This window comes from Beauveria bassiana, assembly GCF_000280675.1.
Source record: "Beauveria bassiana ARSEF 2860 unplaced genomic scaffold BBA_S00030, whole genome shotgun sequence".
NCBI classification, from domain to species: domain Eukaryota; kingdom Fungi; phylum Ascomycota; class Sordariomycetes; order Hypocreales; family Cordycipitaceae; genus Beauveria; species Beauveria bassiana.
In genome coordinates, this window is record NW_007930865.1 from 79,293 (window position 1) to 98,323 (window position 19,031).

At 53.0% G+C, this 19,031-nt stretch overlaps 7 protein-coding genes across 7 annotated transcripts in view; 4 read left to right on the forward strand and 3 right to left on the reverse strand.

The window, feature by feature from the left end:
* Window positions 1-111: 111 nt before the first annotated feature.
* On the reverse strand, window positions 112-1,474 carry BBA_08009 (dynamitin; the record flags this gene model as incomplete). The annotated part of the gene is made up of 3 exons (XM_008603106.1): window positions 112-1,272; window positions 1,323-1,385; window positions 1,436-1,474. The coding sequence occupies 3 exons, from the start codon at window positions 1,472-1,474 to the stop codon at window positions 112-114; spliced, it is 1,263 nt and encodes a 420-aa protein (XP_008601328.1).
* Window positions 1,475-1,972: 498 nt separating this feature from the next.
* On the forward strand, window positions 1,973-3,530 carry BBA_08010 (uncharacterized protein; the record flags this gene model as incomplete). The annotated part of the gene is made up of 2 exons (XM_008603107.1): window positions 1,973-2,480; window positions 2,530-3,530. The coding sequence occupies 2 exons, from the start codon at window positions 1,973-1,975 to the stop codon at window positions 3,528-3,530; spliced, it is 1,509 nt and encodes a 502-aa protein (XP_008601329.1).
* A 165-nt stretch (window positions 3,531-3,695) lies between these two features.
* On the reverse strand, window positions 3,696-6,322 carry BBA_08011 (exocyst complex component Sec10; the record flags this gene model as incomplete). Its single annotated transcript, XM_008603108.1, has 2 exons — window positions 3,696-6,073; window positions 6,127-6,322. 2 exons carry the CDS (start codon window positions 6,320-6,322, stop codon window positions 3,696-3,698), a joined length of 2,574 nt encoding a protein of 857 aa, XP_008601330.1.
* Window positions 6,323-6,686: 364 nt separating this feature from the next.
* Window positions 6,687-7,762, forward strand: BBA_08012 (Di-trans-poly-cis-decaprenylcistransferase-like protein; the record flags this gene model as incomplete). The annotated part of the gene is made up of 3 exons (XM_008603109.1): window positions 6,687-6,782; window positions 6,829-7,231; window positions 7,281-7,762. 3 exons carry the CDS (start codon window positions 6,687-6,689, stop codon window positions 7,760-7,762), a joined length of 981 nt encoding a protein of 326 aa, XP_008601331.1.
* A 52-nt stretch (window positions 7,763-7,814) lies between these two features.
* On the reverse strand, window positions 7,815-8,828 carry BBA_08013 (2OG-Fe(II) oxygenase superfamily protein; the record flags this gene model as incomplete). The annotated part of the gene is made up of 3 exons (XM_008603110.1): window positions 7,815-8,394; window positions 8,439-8,707; window positions 8,754-8,828. The coding sequence occupies 3 exons, from the start codon at window positions 8,826-8,828 to the stop codon at window positions 7,815-7,817; spliced, it is 924 nt and encodes a 307-aa protein (XP_008601332.1).
* A 440-nt stretch (window positions 8,829-9,268) lies between these two features.
* Window positions 9,269-10,788, forward strand: BBA_08014 (tRNA (guanine-N(1)-)-methyltransferase; the record flags this gene model as incomplete). Its single annotated transcript, XM_008603111.1, has 4 exons — window positions 9,269-9,524; window positions 9,577-9,678; window positions 9,725-9,802; window positions 9,854-10,788. The coding sequence occupies 4 exons, from the start codon at window positions 9,269-9,271 to the stop codon at window positions 10,786-10,788; spliced, it is 1,371 nt and encodes a 456-aa protein (XP_008601333.1).
* Window positions 10,789-18,224: 7,436 nt separating this feature from the next.
* Window positions 18,225-19,031, forward strand: part of BBA_08015 (protein phosphatase type 1 complex subunit Hex2/Reg1) — a gene marked incomplete at both ends in the record, with an annotated part of 3,290 nt that continues 2,483 nt past the window's right edge. Inside the window, 4 exons of the mRNA XM_008603112.1 lie at window positions 18,225-18,477; window positions 18,646-18,651; window positions 18,758-18,858; window positions 18,979-19,004. Coding sequence (XP_008601334.1) covers window positions 18,225-18,477; window positions 18,646-18,651; window positions 18,758-18,858; window positions 18,979-19,004 — 386 coding nt within the window. The remainder of the gene's footprint in view (window positions 18,478-18,645; window positions 18,652-18,757; window positions 18,859-18,978; window positions 19,005-19,031) is intronic.

The window sequence follows — 19,031 nt, forward strand, 5'->3', positions numbered from 1 at the left end:
TGCAACACTGTAAACCGTTGATATGATTGTAGATTAGGCTGTTTCCATGCATAAAAAATCCGTCAAAGAACTGCCAATGGGTATCGCTAATGCTCTCACTACCACCCATAATCAGGCCAGTTTGGCCATGCGCCCCTCTAGATCCTTCACCCAGCCCTCCATGACCGTCATGTTGGCCTTGACAGTAGAGTCACTCTCCTTCATAGTCTCCTCGAGCTTCTGTAGACCCTCGCGCCACTGCTTCAACTCCGCTGTCATATCGGCCTGCCTCTGCTCAATCTGGTCCAGCGTCTGGCTGGCCGCGGCTGCGTCGGCGTGAATGGCGCGCAGCGAGCGCAGGCGGTCCAGGAGCGGGGGCAGCATCGGCGCCAGGCTCTCAATCGTCGGCAGCACGGCGTACAACGCGTTAATCTTGGTCTCCTGCTCGGCGAATTCATCCGCCTGTGCCTGCGAGGACGGTCCGCTGGCCTTGCCGAGCTCCTCGCGCAGCGCCTTGGCCTTTTCGCGGGCGTCGTTGAGCTTGTCCTGGTCCGAGGCCAGCGTGCGCACGCGGCGGCTGATGGCATCCAGGTTTGCCGTGGAGGCTTGCGCGAGCGTGGCAATCTGCTTGTCCATGTTGTCGAGCGTAGGGAGGATGGCGCGCGGCAACCCGCCCTCGCCGGCTTCCGCAGACACGGATAAGCTGATACCCAGGCCCTTTTCGAGGGCTAGCAGCCGGCGGTCAAAGTCGGCGGCTTTTGCGAGAGCGTGAGTCTGTTCGTATGTCGGCGCGTATGTTATAGTATACGTAGGGCCTCCAATTTCCCTTTCTGCCGCGCCCTCGTCGGCCATCGTTGTGTTGACTGTCGCTGTCTCGCCGGGCACGGCGCTGGGCGACGACATGCTGGCGAGCAAGTCGCTGAGAGATTGCAGACGCGTATCCTCTTGCGCATCCGGTGATCCCTTGAGCGTGGCATACTCGTCTTTTGCCTCTTGCACCTCGCGTGTCAGACGCGCAATGCGTCGCTCCAGGCTTTCCTCATCGTCATCGTCGGACAGGTCGCCGAGTTCGGTGGTGCCGTCCTGCAGGATGCGCTGACGCCGGCTCGAGGCCTTGTATGACTTGCGTTTGCCATCGACCCGATCAGAAAAGTCTACACCAGCCGTGTCAACAGCCGCAGGTTCGAACCGCGAGCGAGCCTCGCCAATGCGTAGTCTGGAGCGCGAAATGGCCTCTGTGTCGTCATCGACGTCGTAAAACTCATCGTCCGATTGTGTACGCGCTGCAGCGGTCTGATCATCATTAGAGAGGCATCGATCAGTTATGCGGAGGTTGTACGCACAGGTATCGTCGAGTTGTCGTCTGTCAATTCGGGCGTCTCGTAAATGTCGGGAGCTGAAAGGTCCTACGATGTCATGATTAGCTCTGAGCTTGCTGCGAGAGATGTATCCCTACCAAATCCGGCAGATTTGCATATTTTCTGTTGAGCGCCATTGTGTCATACACTAAACTTCCCGTTGTTTAGGAGTTGATGGCTTGTTGAAGCTGTGACAAAGCGGCTCTGGAGGTCTAGGGGTGGTCGCTGCCAACCCCACCACTTATGGCCAAGTCGATAGCGCCACACCCTGGAACATAATGCAGATCAGTTGATACTCAGCAGATTAGATGTAGGAAAGATCTAAATTTGCTATCTGGCCATTGATTACTGTTGATATGTTTATTGAGCATCAAGGCACTAAGATGTGACTTGGTGTGGGATTTCTTTCATCACGGCACCTGGTTTTCGAGTGTCGTGTAATACGTTTTGGCCCCACCTGCGTGACGGACTTGCACAACGCGTCTCTCAGCGCGGCCGGCAAGTCGTTTACAATCAATTGGTGCGCCATCGTCAGCAACGGTCCAGGATGCAATAGCTGATACACGAGGCTTGCGACTACGCCGTTGCCTTGGTCTTTCCGATCCGCCAAGCATCCGCCTGTGCCCTCCGCAGCTATGAGTAGACGAGTCGGCTTGACCGCCAACGCTCCCGGCTTGCTCAAGACTGTGGGCAATCGCCCGCGTCGGGCGACGAGAGCTCCGCCGAAAGCTCCCGTTGCCGACGATGATCCGCCGCAGTCCTCAGATAACGGAGAGGACTCGCTCAGCGAGGGCACGGTTCAGGCTGCTGAATCCAGTGACCGAGCCGCCTCTCCCAAGCGCAAAGTCTCAATCCGACGACAATCGTCGCCGCTGGACAGCGACTTTCAGAGCTCGGCGGATGAAAGATCAGAGAGGGCCGCCATCAAATCGACGGACTTTGCGTCGAAATCATCACAAGCCAAAACTACTCTGACGAAACGGCAAAGGGTATCAAGGTTACCTGAGCCTGAACGTCCACAACCCAAGGAAAAGCTCAAGCCGGGGAACCATCTGAAGAACAAATGGGACCTTGTAGGTCTTAAACATCAAGTCAAAACTACGTATGGAAAGCGCACAAGAAGCTCGCAAAGCAGTCAGCCAGGTTTGTTGCGTTACCAGTCACTCATGCCGTGCATCACTGACATGGCCAGGCTCATCACAAGGCAGCAACAATTTTCACATTCCCAGTTCATTAGAGAGTCCGCAAAAGAAGAAACCATCGAGATTCGTAGTGCCAGACAACAAAATACCGTCGTCCCCCGGCAGCTCTCCGAAGAAACTCTTGACCCATTTAAACGGCAACGCCGACAGTGAAGAGGATGACAGCATTCTTGCATCGTTGGAAGATGAAAAGGGCTCCAAAAAGGGAAAAAGGAATCCGTCTCCGCCATCATCGCCGCCACGAGCCGTATTCAAACTACCGCGAGACTTTCTGAGCAGATCGCCGGGTGGCAAATCACCCATCAACGACGCACAAGACGAGGCCAAGCTCTCCTCCGACGACGAAGAGGACGGCGAGCGGTCTACGCTCAAGGTGCCAGAGGAGCCCTCTGAACTGCCGCCGTCGCCGTCGGCCAAGTGCCCCTGGTGCGGCGAGGCCGTCGGCCGCGCGCTCCTCGACGACTTTTTCCACGGCAGGCGCCTCAACGTGCACATGCAGACGCGCTTCTGCCAGCTGCACAAGCAGCGCGCCGCCGAGCAGACGTGGCGGGACCTCGGCTACCCGACCATTGACTGGGACGCCTCCGAGGCGCGCTTCGCCGCGCACCGCGAGCACCTGCACGCTGTCATTGTCGACGGCCGCGGCTCGCACTTTCGCGAGGCGCACGCGCGCAACGTGGAAAAGGGCTCCGCGCGGACCATGCTGCGCCGCGACGAGAATTTTAACCCGGGCTACTACGGCCCGCGCGGCTTCAACGCCATGTGCGACTTTCTCGTGAGGACGTTTGGTGATGCGCTCAAAGACCGCGCTGTCGACGACAAGGTCATTGCGGGTCGCGGGTCCGCTGCGTTTATCCAGGCAGTGCTGGTGGCGGAGCTGGGCGTCCAGCTCATCATGGAGGATATGGAGCTGTCCGAGTCAGAAGCCAGGCAGGTCATGGAGGATAGCAAGGGCATCGGAGAACTTGTACAGCCAGAGGTGGAAAAGTAAGCGTGCGCAACAATAGATAGGCGCCTGTAGGCCTAGATATACCATTAGAAATGTACATCATTAAAACGCCGTTCCCAGTTGTCACGGAATTTATCACTTTGTTTGGGGGGATGTCCTATCTTTGCATTTCATTATCGTACATTTGCGAGAGCAAAGATGCAATCATTATAACCCAGCCAGCATGCTCTGAATGCCCACCGACGACGCATCGTCGCGCCGCTGCACAAACGCCTTAAAGTCCGCCTTTGAGAGCTTGCCCCGGGCGGCCGTCTGACCGGGCACCAGGCCCCTTGACTTTTCGCGGAGCGCTTCGGCGCCGACAATGAAGAGCGAGCCAATCTCGGTGAGCAGCTCCACCGCCAGGCCGATATCCTTGGCGAGCGGCCAGTCGCGCATCATGGACACGTACTTTGCAATGTCCTGCGTCACCATCAGGCCGCCCGTGGCGTTTACCTGAAATTTTTTGAAATGGTCAAACAGCAGCCGGTGCAGCTCCGTCGCGAGCTCGCTCAGAAACTTTTCGAGGTTGGGGCCGTCAATGGCGGCCGAGGCGTGCTTCTCGGCGCGCCCGAGAAAGTTGCAAATGGCCAGGCAGGTGGGCGTCTGCAGCGACTCGAGTTCGAGGTCCTTGGGTCGAAAGTCTTGCTTCTTTTGGCCGCCGAGCGTCTTGGCGACGTAGTTGACAATGACGTCAATGGAGATGTTTATCACGGCATTCGTCTTCTTTTCAATGTCGTCAATGGCCATCTTCTTTTGCGCCTCCATGCTTTTGCGCACAGTGGTGTTGGATTCGGCGAGGCGAGTGAGCACCGTACTGATGAAGCGCTCCATAATGGCAGAGATGGTGACAGCGGGGCGGATCGCTGGCAGATACGACATGTCAGGCTCTGTCTTGGAGTGTTCTAAAATGGTGGCCTGCATGTGAGCGGCATCCAGTGCCGTCTGAACATAGACTTGTCCCATGTTGGTGAGCAGCAGGTTCAAGAAGACACTCATGTCCTTGGGTGTCTCGACCGCGGTTCCTAGCTCCAGAGTACGTTGTACACTCTCGGCAAGCCACTTGAGCATGCGCTTGGCATTGGCCACGCTCAGTGTCCCGTCGTCTTCGGAGAGCTCGATTTCATTCTTATTGTCCTTTTCTGCAATGCCGGCGACGCGCAACATGGTGGCCTTTTGTGTAGGTGTCAAATCTGACGACTCGAGACGCTCCAAGTAGGCGTCTTTGGCAGACGCCATAAGCTGTGTGCCCTGTTGAGCGAGGGACGCCATGAACCCGGTGGGTGCCTTCTTCTTGCGCGAATGATACATTGTAAACTTGAATAGCAGCGAACTGTACATTTCATCGATGCTCTTCTTTTCTCTTTCAATGTAGAGGTTACCAACCAGATAAGGGACAAACAACTCGTCCAGTTGCTGGTCGAGTGCCTGTGCAATCTGGCCGGAGCATGGCTCTGGATGCTCAGTGAGACCGTGGGTTTTGAGATCCTCAACCAAAGAGCTGATGTAACTGCGGGACGAGTGAAGTGAGCGCAAAAAGGCAAGCGACGACACGGTATCGGCTTTGTCAAGAACCTTTTCCAGGCGCTGCTGGATCGACTGTTGAAAAACACGCTGGATAAACTTTGTCAAGACGGTCTCGTAGTATGGGAAAGCTCGCTTGATGATGAACGATTCTTCTTGCATGACAATTTTGACTTCATCAACGAGTGACTGCAAACTAGCCTCGACACCGGGAGGAGTGGCATCAGGGTCCGCAATAGGCTCCCAAATATCTGTATCAGCAACGACCTCATCATTCATCAACTGGTCGCGATCAATGAAGAACTGGTGCTGGTTAACAAACGTCGCAATGACACTCGCTCCGCCATTAAAGTCGTACAGCACTCTGGCGCATTCCATCATGTCGTCAAAGTTTTGTTTGCGATAGCTGTCGTTGAACTGTTGTAGTAGATCTTGCTCGAGCGACTCGCAAAACTTTTCGATAATCTCCCTCGTGTTGTGCGTTTTTATTCCAGATACATTGCTAGTTCCGTTCCCGTTGCTGTTTCCCGTGCCGTTGCCAATGGAGCTTCTGCGGTGGCCATTGGCATGACCCCATGAGGCAGGGTCAAGCTGCTGGGAGATGCGCATGAGCTGGCGAGCAATTACAGCGCAGCGAATCTTATTTTCAGCACCACCTTGACGGCGAATATCCTCCAGCGACGCAAGGAGGCCGGTGTCGCTGATTTCGCTCCAGCACTGGATGAGGAATTGGGCGTCCTGCGCACGCCGTCGCTTTCGGTCCAGATCCTCTAGCTTTTCACCGATTTGAACAGCAACATTTCCTTCGCCGTCGGCTTCATTTTTCGTCGAGTAGTTGTTCGTCTTGGTTGATGCTACAGTTCCGTCGAGGGCCTCAAAGGAGCTTATGGACTGGTCGAGCTTCCTGCCTAGGGTGTCCAATGTCTGGTCGTGTTGTACTTCAGCTCGTCGCACTTGTGATAACAGTTCGGACTCCTTTTCTTGGAGCTCGTCCCCGAGGATGGCCAACTGGCTCAGGGCATCTGACAATTGTTAGCAGTTGCCTGGGCGCTGGGGCGAGGTCGATTGCGCGTACTCTCAAAGGTTCGAATGAGCGGCTTCGCGTCAAAGGCCGGTTGCGCTGGCCCTGATCTTCGATTGATGGGTACAGCGCTCTCCGCCAAGCTGTCGACAAAGTCACGGACGATGAAGTCCTTGTTGGAGAAGTTCTCGAGGGTGAAGCTGGGGCCTTTTGGGAAGAGACTCTTGGCCCCGGTGCTGGTTCGGTCCATGGTCAGACGCGGGCTCAGGCGCAGCCCAAATGTCTACAAGTGTCGACACGTCAACGTTTGACTGAGCACTGCCGCGGTTATCCCAGTCCTGGGGATGTCTTGCCGCTTGGCGCTGTCGTGTAGATGCGGGTGTCACTGTACTGCTTCGCGGACAGCGGGGGGCGCGTTGACGGCTCAGCCCCACGACTATGTGGCTCCTGCGCCACACTGAGCGGACGCAAGCACATGCTCAGCTTGCCACTAGCTGATCTTTTGGACAGCAACACTTTTTTCCCTTACAACGCTTGACCTACCAATTCTCTTTGTTTTTCTCTTCTCTTGTTATTCGTCACCATTTTTTACCTCGTCTGTCGCCAATCTTGAAATGCCTGTCACCGCGAATGCCCGCAAGGCGTATCGCGCCGATGCAAAGTCCAACCATACGCTCTTAAGCGAGCAGGAGAGGGCTCGGTTGATCCAGGTACGTCGGCTCGACGTCATCACGAATGTTGGTGCTAACGGTGCAGGCCCATTTGCCTCCTATCAACGATAGCCCGCCCGTTTCGAAGAAGAACAACCAAAGAAAATCGCACCTAGGCGTGCGCCGCTTTCTGAAGAATGCGCTCTTCGTCTTCGTCTTTGCCATTATGCATGGCGTCTTCTCCCTTTACATCCGTCTCCGACAGGCGTGGAACATTGTGCGCTACCAAATATCATCCATTCTGTACTATCACCATGGAACTCCAGAATACATTCGCCGGGATGTTGCTGGACTGCCGAAGAAGCCGAATCACCTCAGTGCTGTTTTGCGCGCCGAGGAGGATAAGCGACCCAAGGCCGATCTTGAGCGTCTGATTGACGAGGCGGCTGAGCTGGCGACTTGGACTGCCTGCGCCGAGATCCCGATGCTTTCCATTTACGAGAAGACTGGTAAGAATAAAAAATTACATGCGAAATAATTGTCGCCAACAGTGTCTAGGAATTCTCAAGAATCACATGCCCCGCGTCTACGAGGCCATACTCGCCAAATTCGCACTCTACTTCGGAACAGAACATCCTTCTCTTTCCGTCACGTCACCGCACCGTGAGGCAGTCTCTACGCCCGCTTCGATGAGCGCGAATCCTGCCGGCCAGCTGCGACTTCACCTGATTTCCGCGCAGGATGGTCGCGAGTCCGTTGTTGACCTGACCCGAACTCTTGCCGACATGTCGCAAAAGGGCAAGCTCTCACCTCGCGACATCTCTATGGACCTCATCGATGCCGAACTATCAGAAGGCATCATGCCTGAGCCGAACCTGTTGATTCTCTTCAGCCCCTACGTCGAAATCTCCGGCTACCCCCCGTGGCAAATTCGTCTCACAGAGATTTTCTGCCTTCAGGACAACGAGTCTTTTGGCTACCAAGTTTTTGTCAAGGCCCTGCGCAACTTCTCGAATGCTCAGTTTCGCCGCGGGAAATAGATACCCAGAGTGTTGGCCTCACTCTTCTCTCATTAACATCGGTATATCAATCTCATTTCTCATTGCGCTGCATCATCTCTCTCCGTATCTTGTCCCATCGGTACACTGGTCCACGTCCGACGTTATAGTTGTAGTAGTTTTCGGTTCCATCTTTTGTCATAGCTCGACGAAAGGTGATGTTGATCCTACCTCCGTCCTCACTGTTCTTGCCCGTCCTCTTCGGGATAGAATGCAGCCACCGAGACTGTGTTGTTCCACGCATCAATACCATGGCTCCGCTACCCAAGGCGAGCTTGAGGCTTTCGGGAGCCGTTTTATGCTTCATGTAAAAGTCACGCTGGGCACCTAGCGAGAAAGAAGCAATTGCAGGATCTGGGCCTAGGAACCTCTCGTCGTCGCTGTGATAGGAGATGCTGTCGGCGCCAGAAGCATAATAATTGACAAGACAAAAGTTAAAGGTGCATCCTGTGGCAGCCTCTGTGGATTTGCGCAATGTTTCAAGACATTGCGGAAGTGGTCGTGGCGGGTAGCGATCGTAACGACCATCTGCAACCAGCACTTCAGATTTGGCGTCGACGACGCGCCCGTCTTTGAATCGCGACGTGTCGTCCAGGCCAAAGACAGTTGTCCATCTATTACGTTAGAAGAGTCACTTTGTGTCGTCCAGAAGACAAACCTAGGCGTCCTTATGTCCTTTACAATGCCGCCGCGCTTAATTGTATACTGGACCCTATAAAATGGCAGTTCGGCCCTGAGAAACTCAAAGAGCTGACGAGCCTGCGGTTTGGGCACAAACGGGTCAAAGTAGAGAAGGTCGAGCTCTTGCTTGTCGTTTATAATTCGCCCTGGTTTTGCAGGCAAGCATGGTGGCGACAGCTCCTCGGCGAGAACAGTTGGAAGGTTGGCAATGTCAAACGGATACGCGCTGTGCTTTGAAGCTGACGCCTGCTGGAGTAAGTGACGACCGCATCCAAATTGGACCCTGACATACCGGCTCCGCATCTGACACACGTGGTTTCTTTACAGGTGTCGCGAAAAATGCATCCAAAGTGCGTTTTCTGGACATTTTCGGGTTTCGCGTTGACAGAAAGTGGTGATGTAAGTGACAGCCTCTCATGTGGGGGCACTGCGAGTAGTTAGGTAGTGTACGTAGAGGGATAGATGGTAGGGAGGAATCTTACCACGCATTGCACCCTGAATCGAAAAATTCATAGCCATATTCAATTGATTTGCGCTGCGCTCTCGTAGATACAGGATTTTCCTTTAATACAGTTAATTTCGTCCACATCACCATCAGGCTCACGATGACTGTAGACGGCAAAATTAGGTGGGGCCTGAGGCAATAGCTGCGGCCTGCCACCAAAATTTCAAGACCCTGATTTATCCCTGCAAGCATTGCCAGACATGGAGGTGAGCAGAGCAGACATCAAGCGCATGCCGCTTGCCAAAGAAAACATATGAATAGGAGAATCTAATACTTCTCAGGACGCTTCGCCAGCCGCAGACATGAACCTGTTTCGCGCTCCGGCCGCGGCCAGGGCTGCCAAAACCCTAGACAGGGCGCTCTTTGCGCGGACAATACCTTCGGCGGCTGCGTCTGTGCGGGAGAACAAGCTGTTGTCAAAATATAGAAAGGAGCTGGAGCTCACAAAGGAGCTGTTTGTTCTGCAAGGCTTCCAGCAGGTGGCTCCGGATCCGGATCCGGCGCTGGCCGCCAAAGGCAATAAATGTCTTGTGCTGAAGAGTCATATCAAGCCTCAGGGTAGGATTGTGCATTGGTCACGGACAAGAGAAGTTGGCTGACTGTTGCGTAGAACCTCTGACTTGGAGTCGAGAGCTTCAAGAGGCCTCGAGAATAGGTGATCTCAAGGTTATTCCATATGACATTGACATCAACTATAGCTTATGGAGCTACGGTGAGACGCTTGGAGACTACTTCATGGACACTGCTGACCTATGCAGTTGACGTTATGAGAAGCATACTCCCCGAAGAGCTACAAAATGAAATACCATCTGGCTTCAACACAGCCGGGCATGTTGGTAGGTCAAGCTCCTCCACCAGTCTGCCAGGACACCAGGCTAACAGGACAGCTCACCTCAACCTTCGTGACCAGTACCTACCGTACAAGCACATCATTGCCCAAGTCATTATAGACAAGAACCCCGGTATCAAAACTGTCATCAACAAGGTTGACAATGTCGGCACCGAGAGCGAGTTCCGCACCTTCGCGTACGAGGTGCTCGCCGGCCCTGACGACCTCGAGGTCGAGGTCAGCGAGGCCGGCTGCCACTTCAAGTTCGACTACGCCAAGGTGTACTGGAACAGCAAGCTCAGCACGGAGCACCAGCGCGTTGCCGCGCTCTTTCAGCCCGGCGAGGTCGTCGTCGACGTCATGGCCGGCATCGGCCCCTTTGCCGTGCCCGCCGGCAAAAAGGGCGTCTTTGTCTGGGCCAACGACAAGAATCCTGCGAGCTACCGCTACCTGACCGACATTATCCAGCGCAACAAGGTAGGCGAGTTTGTGCGGCCGTTCAACGCCGACGGCCACGACTTTATCCGACAGGCGTGCGATGACGTGCTCGCGGCCGCGCGGCGTGGCGACGCCGCCGTGCTCCCGGGCCGCAAGGTGTCACGCACCGCGGCGCCGGCGCCGGCGGCCACGCGCGTTCCTGTGCCGCCCACCGTTGCTCATTTTGTCATGAACCTGCCGGCGTCGGCGCTCGAATTTCTGCACAACTTTCGCGGCATCTATCACGGCCAGGAGGCGCTGTTTGCGCCGCACACGGCGACGCGGCTGCCGCTGGTGCACGCGCACTGCTTCGCCGTCAAGGCCGATGACGCGACGCCGCTTGAAGACATTTGCGACCGCATCGAAAAGGAAATCGGTATCCGGCTAGTGCCAGGCGACGCCAATGTCGACGGCCAGGTGTCGATCCACGAGGTGCGCGACGTGGCGCCGGCGAAGCGCATGTTTTGCGCCAGCTTTCGCGTCCCGCCCTTGGTGGCCTTTGCAGCTCGCTCTTGAGCGTTTTTTTTTTCGTCATGATACACGCCATTTGGCGGGATTGAGTGAGGTGAGAAGCTGTCACTCAGCGCCGAGGCTTGAAACTTGATCAAGCGGAAGCGATAAATTCTCATTCTTGTTGGATATGCCAAGCGGTATAGCATGCCACCAGGGCATATGTAAATGGTCTTGGCGCTGTCCGGCACATATATGTACAACCTGGCGCATTTTCCAGGAAAAGACGGCGATTTTACTGGAAGCGTCACCCATCTCGATTGATATACGCCGCAAAAGGACAAATTTCTGCGGGCGTTGCGGAGTGCAGGAGAAGCGGAGACAACACTCCGCGTGTTGTGGTGGCCAGAGGAAACATAAGCGAGGTGTGGTAACCAAAGGCATTTTCTTTGTTCATATATGACTTGATGGGCATAGAAATGGCACGCCACAGACGATCCTCGGGAAAGGGCCAAGTCAACGACCCGAAGTAGGTGGATGGAGCAGCGAAACATCGAATCAAGGGCACGGATGGGTTCGACGTCTACTCGAGGAAAGAGTGAGCTAAAACGGGCACGCTCAATCCATTGATTGATGCATTACGAAGCTGTACAGTCTTTTGCAGTGCGTGCCTGCGCCGACGCGTGGCAATATTTGACCTGGGATGAGGGAAACGGCAGACCGGGCATCAATCTAGAACATATTTGGAAAAATATATCAGAGGAGGTGAGCTCGGGGTCAACACTATAGAGCACATATAACCTTGTGTAGTAGGCAGTGCCGAGAAGAAGGGGCGTCTCTCTCGAGCAACTGCAGCCACGTTCTGGATATATATGCCTTCATGGAATATCAGCTCATTATCATCAGATCACGCGACATGAGCCCAGTCCAGTACTCGCATATATAGATGGCTATTGTACTTTTCCAGGGCTGATTCCTTTTCTTGCAGAAAAATCAACCACACATTTACATGTCCTGGTCGGAAATAAACCCCCCTTCTTGGCGAGACAGAGTGGCGTTGCAGCCCACGACAACAGTTTTTTTTACACATGTTTTGCGAGGAATGACGCATTCGTGACAGACTCTTTTCGTTGGCGCAATTTATATTGCACTTGGCAGGTAGTGGACAGCATGGCCGCCACCGACAAGGGCTTTTTTGTTTTGTCAAAATTCCTTTTGATCTCTACAAATGGCAGAAAAGGGAATAAAAATAAAAAACGAAGGAAGTGAACCGTGCCGCCGATTAAAGTCCTCTTGATTACGTACAACCGCCAGTCCGGTCCCCAAAGCTCTTCCATCAACGTGCATCGGATATTTTAGTCGACAGCAGCGAACAGTCGAGACGAGTTCGAAATGTCCATCTTGAACAGCGTAACAGCCGCTTTTCGAGGTGCGGCAAAGGTTGTCAGGACATTTCATATTGATGATGGCATCATTTCAAACAAGGGTGTAAGTTCCCCTGTTGGATGGCGGATGGCGGTTCCGGGCGGCTGTGGAGGATGCGTCAGCGTCAGGCCACGAGAAGTAATGGAGAGAATTAAAGACGGTTTGCCGCGTGTTTAAAATATAATCTGTGTGGTTTGATATTGTGCTCACGTGGTATCGTATTTGTAGAGGCAAGTGTTGCCTGAGTGACCATATTGGGGGGGGGTGAAGGTGACACTTGCAGCCCGAAGTTAGTTTTCCCTTCCGCCTTCCACTCGTAAACGGTTCCGTTTCAGATCATATTGCAGACCGCTCAACGAAAGATTTTGTCAGAATCTGCACCAAATCTCTATGAGGGGAACTCCTTTTGGTGTAAAGGCAGCCAGCATGCGCACCGCGTCGCAGCTCTACGAGTTAGAGACTTTGGTCACCTGGTCTCTCCTTTTTTTTAAAAAAAAAACGTCCTATTTGTGCAGTCGCGGTCGTAGTCAGCCTCTGTAATTCATTGCGCTGTTTTCGGATGATTTCTTGTCAGCGTATTACGCAGAGGTTTTACACTGCAGAGTCGGCCCCATCTCACTTGAACGTGTATGCAATTTGATAGCGGTGTTTTTGTTTCTCGAGATTAAAAAGTGGGAGAGCTTACATAGCTGCAATGACTCTCTCTTTCTCAAAATCATGTCCCTCTTGAGCAAACAGCAAATCAGTAGGCCACCCTTTTTTTTTTTGCTTGCCAGTAAAGGGTCTCATACGGTGTATATCTAGCAAAGCGGCAGACCACTTGGCCGGGCTATTTAGAGTCACGCAATATTTAGCACAGCCTATGCTCATCTTCTTCCCCATATTCACTCCCGGCAAGATGAAAACGACAAGATGAAATCATTGCGTTTTTGGGCCAGGCATCATGTTTCCACCAAAAGATCAGACCATCCATGTTCATGGGGTCATCCCTGCTTGTCGCGACGGTTTTGTACTTGTGCCGATCTCGCCCAATCTGCAAGCCACTTTCTTTTCTTTTCTTTTCTTTTCTTTTCTTTTTTTTTTTAAAGAAAAGGAACTTTCTTTTTCTTGGACAGCTCCTCTACTTGGCAACACGCAATCGCGAGGCTGTATGAGCTCTCCAATCACGCAAACACACGCGCACTTCCCCGCGTTCTGCCGCATCATCCATTCGGTCACACAACTTTCCCCCGCACAAAACCAAGGCAGCCACTTGCCTATCTATGTGCGTGTTCTCTTTCTTTTATCGCCCATGCTGTGTATACACTGAAAGCTTGTTCCGTACTTCGGAGAGTAGTGTACATACATAGCGCCTAATCTGCAGGTTCCTCTTATCATGACAAAGTTTAGACCCTACTTATCTACCCGTCCTTTCCCCCACCCCGCCACTAGTTCGCCGGGACCTACAAAGTATGTTGTTGTGTGCGAGCTCTTTATCAGCAAACACACACACACACACACACACGACGAAACTATCAAGTCATCTTTACTAGCTCGCGCAGCAATATATGTTTGCATATCGCATAGACGGCCATTTCCAGACGGGAATACTACACACCACGAGTCCAGAATCGAGGGCTGGCTCCGCGCATATCGCGAATGGACATGGTCAGTAGTGATTCGTGCAAGGTAAAAGCACGCCACAAATCCACGTCACAGCGTACATGCATCTGGCGAATGCGCAGTGCATCCTCGTGCTGTCGCTTGTGGCACCACAATCTGAGGCTTCCCATCAACCCACTGTCGCCAATGCCCCGGGGACTATGCGCCGGCGGCAGGTCAATCAACCTCCGGTCTCAAGGAGGGGAGGGCAAAGTCCAGTTGCAAAGGAAAGGTGCGAGGTGGAATGATTGCAGGGGTGTATCTGTGGGAGTGTGAAAAGAGTGGATGGCGTGTGGCGCATGCCAATTGCGTATGAGAAATGGGCAAAATTGTCGTCTTTCTGATTCTTCATGAAGAATACGATATATATCGCTCAGACGAGCCCAAGGCCTTGCCAAACTCTTTAGCTCCTTGTGCTGGCCGTTAGAACCCTGCTTCTTCCACTATTCTTGGTCAAGTGCACGGTGCTTATCAGACATGTCACGGCGCGCAGCGACGAGGGGTCAAGAAAAAACTAATCTGTACGAGAGCGCAAAGGGCAACAAGACAAAAACAAGCCCCAGGCCTGGTGCATTGTACAGATGCGGGCGGCGTGGCCATCCATGTCGTTAGCAGCGCCACGCAGAGCTAATATGCACTTGGCGTGACTGTTGCTGCAAGGCCCGATATGCCGGCGGGCTGGAGGGGCAGAGGATGAGGCTCATAGGCCAAGATCCATCCCGTGGCGTCTTCTTGATTGATAAAAATGGGCATTCGACAAAGTAAATATACGATGCACACTTGGTCTGTGGTTGTTTCGAGTCGAGTTGTTGCCCAGTTCTGCTCCTCCAAGTTGGCCAATGGAAGACTGCACAAGTACGAGGCAAGTTCCGCATGCTCTGATATGGATGCAAGGCTGGTCAAGTACCAAGGTATAAGCGGAGAGAAAGGGTGGGTTTATATGCACATCAACAGGGCTTTGGTGGACTGCCTTTCTTGATACCAGACGGAATGAGCAGCGGCGTGCTAGCATTTACCTTTTTTTTTTCTCCCTTTGCACCAATGCACTCGTAATGCATCAAGATTGTCAGCGGGAAAGATGGAACCGTGGCTTGACTCCTTCGTCGAGAGTCGAGACCCAAACCTACTGCAGCATCTTGTCCTCAAGCTGCCGATGGCTAAGCTGGTTGGAGGTTAGCTTGAGTGACTATCAACAAGCCACGACGGCGACGTGCCAACGAGACAAAAGTGTCTAATCGTAGTTACAGACTAGTTCATGCCGCCAATCCTGAGACGGATGCGAAAACCTGCCCTTCTGAAATGCATCGAGCCGCCACGCAACGCACTCACGCGCCTCGAGTCCACTGCGGGCGGGAAGCAAAGAGGGTCGGGCCTTGGTGAGGAAGGGGAAAACCATGCCCAGAAGCTTTTGCCAAAAACTCAGTTCGCGAAACAGCTGCCGGAAATGTCGCCGCAGAAAGTCTCTTGCAGTCGTTCTGCCTGAGGATGCATCACACATTCAATTCGGCAAGTGAGATGGCTCGGCGATCGCGGTGAGAAGCGCTAGTTTGAGCGCGACGCAAATGGCGACAAGCAGACACGGGGAGCAATGACACCATTCATTGGAACGAGGAGTAATAGTAGCAGGGCGTGCTTGGCGCGGGCCTAGTACTCAGCAAGCGAGCCATGCAATGGATGGTGCCTGGACCTCTTCCCGGCCAGCCTGTTGCTGACTCGGGTGAGCGAGTCGTTATTGCGTATGGCTCTTGAAAATATTCTAGTAAATGTGTGTGCGTGTGTCGACTGATGAGAGGGTGTGCATCGAGAACCCTTTTGTTGGAAAAATTTGTTGGATAGGACGCTTCGGTGCCGCGTGAAAAGAGGGGTGACGTTGGAGCAGCGCCGCTCTCGATATCAGCATGCGAAGAATGATACTATGCGGGAAGCTCCGAATAATGAAGCCTCGTCCGAACAACACTTGTAGTGAGGCGATTGAGGCGATTGAGACGATTGAGACGATTGCGGGAGAAATCGGGGGGTAGCGGGTTCACAACCGCAAACATGCCAGACCCGCCAGCGCCGAGAAATACGGGCAGGTGGATCGTCAACGCAATCGCTGGACGACTTTCAACGGAGAACGTGTCTGTATGCAGTATGTACAAACGGGCATATATGCACAACTGGGGCCTTTTGGCGCATCATCTGCGAATCGGAGATTTGCTGCCGGGGTTTAGACTTGGCCATCACGAATAAATGGTGCAAGGCGGGGCGTTTGATGTGCTGTCAAGGTTGCCATGGGACGAGCATGCGGCCAACATGACAAGAAGAGCGAGGCGGTTGCGGCGGTCTAAAGGGGAGAGAAAAGATAACGACGCCGGACTGGGGCAGAGATGAAGCTTTATCATTAGCATGTTAAGATGGCGACAGGACGGGGTGATGGTCTGCTTCCGAGGATGGCTCTGGAGTTGGTGGGCGGGAGAGGGGAGGGGGTGTGTCGATGGTACCGTCGAGAAGATCGAAGTCGAGGAGTCTAGATAGATGAATGAGGATAGATAACTAGAGGGAGAGAAAGAGGTTGGGATGCCAAGCAGGAGGGAGAGTCGTGGAGGGAGGGCTGAAGGGATGAGGCTTGGTTTCTGGAGTGGATAATTGGAGATGCGATAGGTGGCCTTGCAAATTGACGATATACCGCTGTGGAGTGATTGGATCAGATGGTTTGCAGCAAGTTGGCAGGTCGGCCGGCGCAAGGGTTCCGTTGCTTCATGCATCACGACGCACGTATTCAATGTGCGCCATGGCCACGACGCCCATCTAGAATATAATGTCAAACCACCTCGCACCGTTTATGGTTACCCGGAGGTCCGGCGGGGACACCAATACCACCACACCATCGAGAGTATCTGGAACAACGGCAACGGGCTTACATGCCTATGCTGCGGCTAGTAAATTTGCGCACCCACCGCTAAAAAAGAGTTGCTGCGCACCTCTTTTGCCTCGCGCCACAGGTAAGGAGAAGGAGGGACGGAAGACCAATTATGGCTCGGCCGACGACTGGCTGCGCGTTGCGGAAGATGGAGACGGCGAAGCAAGACGACTCGGAGAAATGGGTAACATGATATTACATCTCGACAGCGGAGACTGGTTTTCTGCGATTGCGCCACAAGAGGCGGGTCCGAGCTATATAATATCTACATCTCAGCTATTTTCATGGATAAATTCCACTGCGTCGAGTAAAGTGAGTCCGCCACGGTGGCATGTTGAGATAATTCGAGCAATAGATGATTTGTGTCTGATGACTTTGTTCTGGGGGGTTGTTTTCCCAAATTTTCGTTGTCATTGGGTTTTCTTGTCTCGACTATGCGGCGTTTGTTAGCATTGGATATTCCAGCATTCCAGTCATCGAACCCATAATGAGGCCGAGAAGAGCCAAACATCCACACACACACACACACACACACACACATGCACAAAAATCCAGGGTCAAAGGGTTCAAGACTCTCGAGGAACAAGGGGGAAAAAAAAGCAACGTGATATCCCCACAGTTCTCACATCTAAACAAAAACAGGAATTTTCGAAAAAAACGTCAATTGTGCATGTCAACACCAGTGGCGATGTCTCTTGGAATGGTCCCGCCCAGCTACCTTAGCCTGCCGCAGGGTGCAGCTCACCAAGAAAGAAGAGGAAAAGAAAAACGTTTCTCTTGGCAACTCCATTCAGGAACTTGCATCCCTGCTAGCCTACCATTTTTTTTTTTTTCAATCATTTTCAATCATTTTTATGTTGCGTCTGTGTTTTTTATCCCTCTTTTGCTTAGTTGGCGGGTCGCAAACTGACCAGGCCTAGCACCAATCTGGGATTAGATAATGCACAAGAGTTGGTTCTCCGTTCCAGATTGTGAATAGAATGGACGGAGTACGGATACGGAGTTTTGAAAATGAGGGGGAGACATGGCCATGGCGCTGGGCGTTTGCGAAAAAAAAGAAAATATAAAGAACGAGTGGTGGGGAAGGAAAAGTAGGAGAGAAGCAGCATTGACCGGTGAATTGTATTTATCAAAGGAACACAACGATTGATGAGGTGTTGATGGAGTTAATACTGGTATTGGAGTAATCAATGGTCAAAGAGCCTCTAATTGATTGTGGAAAAGAAAAAGCAGGGAATGATAAATGCCTGCAGCGAGTCAGGCAAGGATTTTGGTCGGTTTCGTTTGTGGCCAGGATTCCCCGCTATCCGGGGTGTGTACGGTGTAAGTGTACGGAGTACAGTGTGATACTTTTCGAAAACTCCGTGGCAGGCCGTTAGTTGTTGTTGGGGTATTATTAGCGCTGGAAGCCTTGCAACGCTTCACGGGGTTGCACGCAAAGGCCACAAAGAAACGAGACCAGGCGAGACAGGCTGCTGGCCAGGCCTTTTGCTTGCGGTTTTGAAAAGAGGACAAAAAGGTGCCAGTACACGGCATGACGGATGTTTTCATGCCATGCTGCATGTTTTGGTCCCGTGTGTTTCCTTTGCTGGACCTGGTTGCGGCCAAGACATTGGATCAATACCTCAGTGAGCTCAGAGCACAGCAGCGTACAGTGCACGCACACATTGACCAAAACATGTCGCACGTTGCCGCGTTTGGAGTTGGCGATACCACTCGCCAGGCCACGATGCCCATGTTCTGGTTGTCTGGCTGCACATCTGCTGTTGCACATTCCCCAACGCCAGGTAAATAGGTAACTCAAGATGGGTGCCGAAATGTTCGTCATCCGGGGCAAGTAGGTACTGCTTGGACGGCCACTGGTAATCTCAGCCAGCTCCGCCTGCCCTTTTTCTCCCTCCGCAGTGACCTCTCCCCACCGTAGTTGTAACCCGGCATCTTCAAACTCACTGCAGTGTTGAGTAGGTAGTAATTGGTTTCAACTGCATTGATATTTAACTGGATTGGGATAACTGTTATTGATAACTGCCCACTGCCACCTGGTAATATCTACCTTTGCTGGCACAGCTGGTCAACCCCTCCTGTGCTCGTCCAACCTGCTGCTCCCAGGCCTTGTTTTAGTGCTGTACCAGTATTTACCTAACCACGCCGCGGTGCGCCACGCCAAGGTACCTCTAACTGTCGTAATATTCTAATGCACGCCCAGTACCTAAATTGCCTGTCAAATTGCCCAGCCTTTGCTCAGCCCTCCAGAACCTCTCTGAATTTATTATGCCGACCTACCTTAGTGCTCAGTGCCCACCAAGGTACTGCCGTAAGTGGTCTGCCGTCTTTTTTTTTT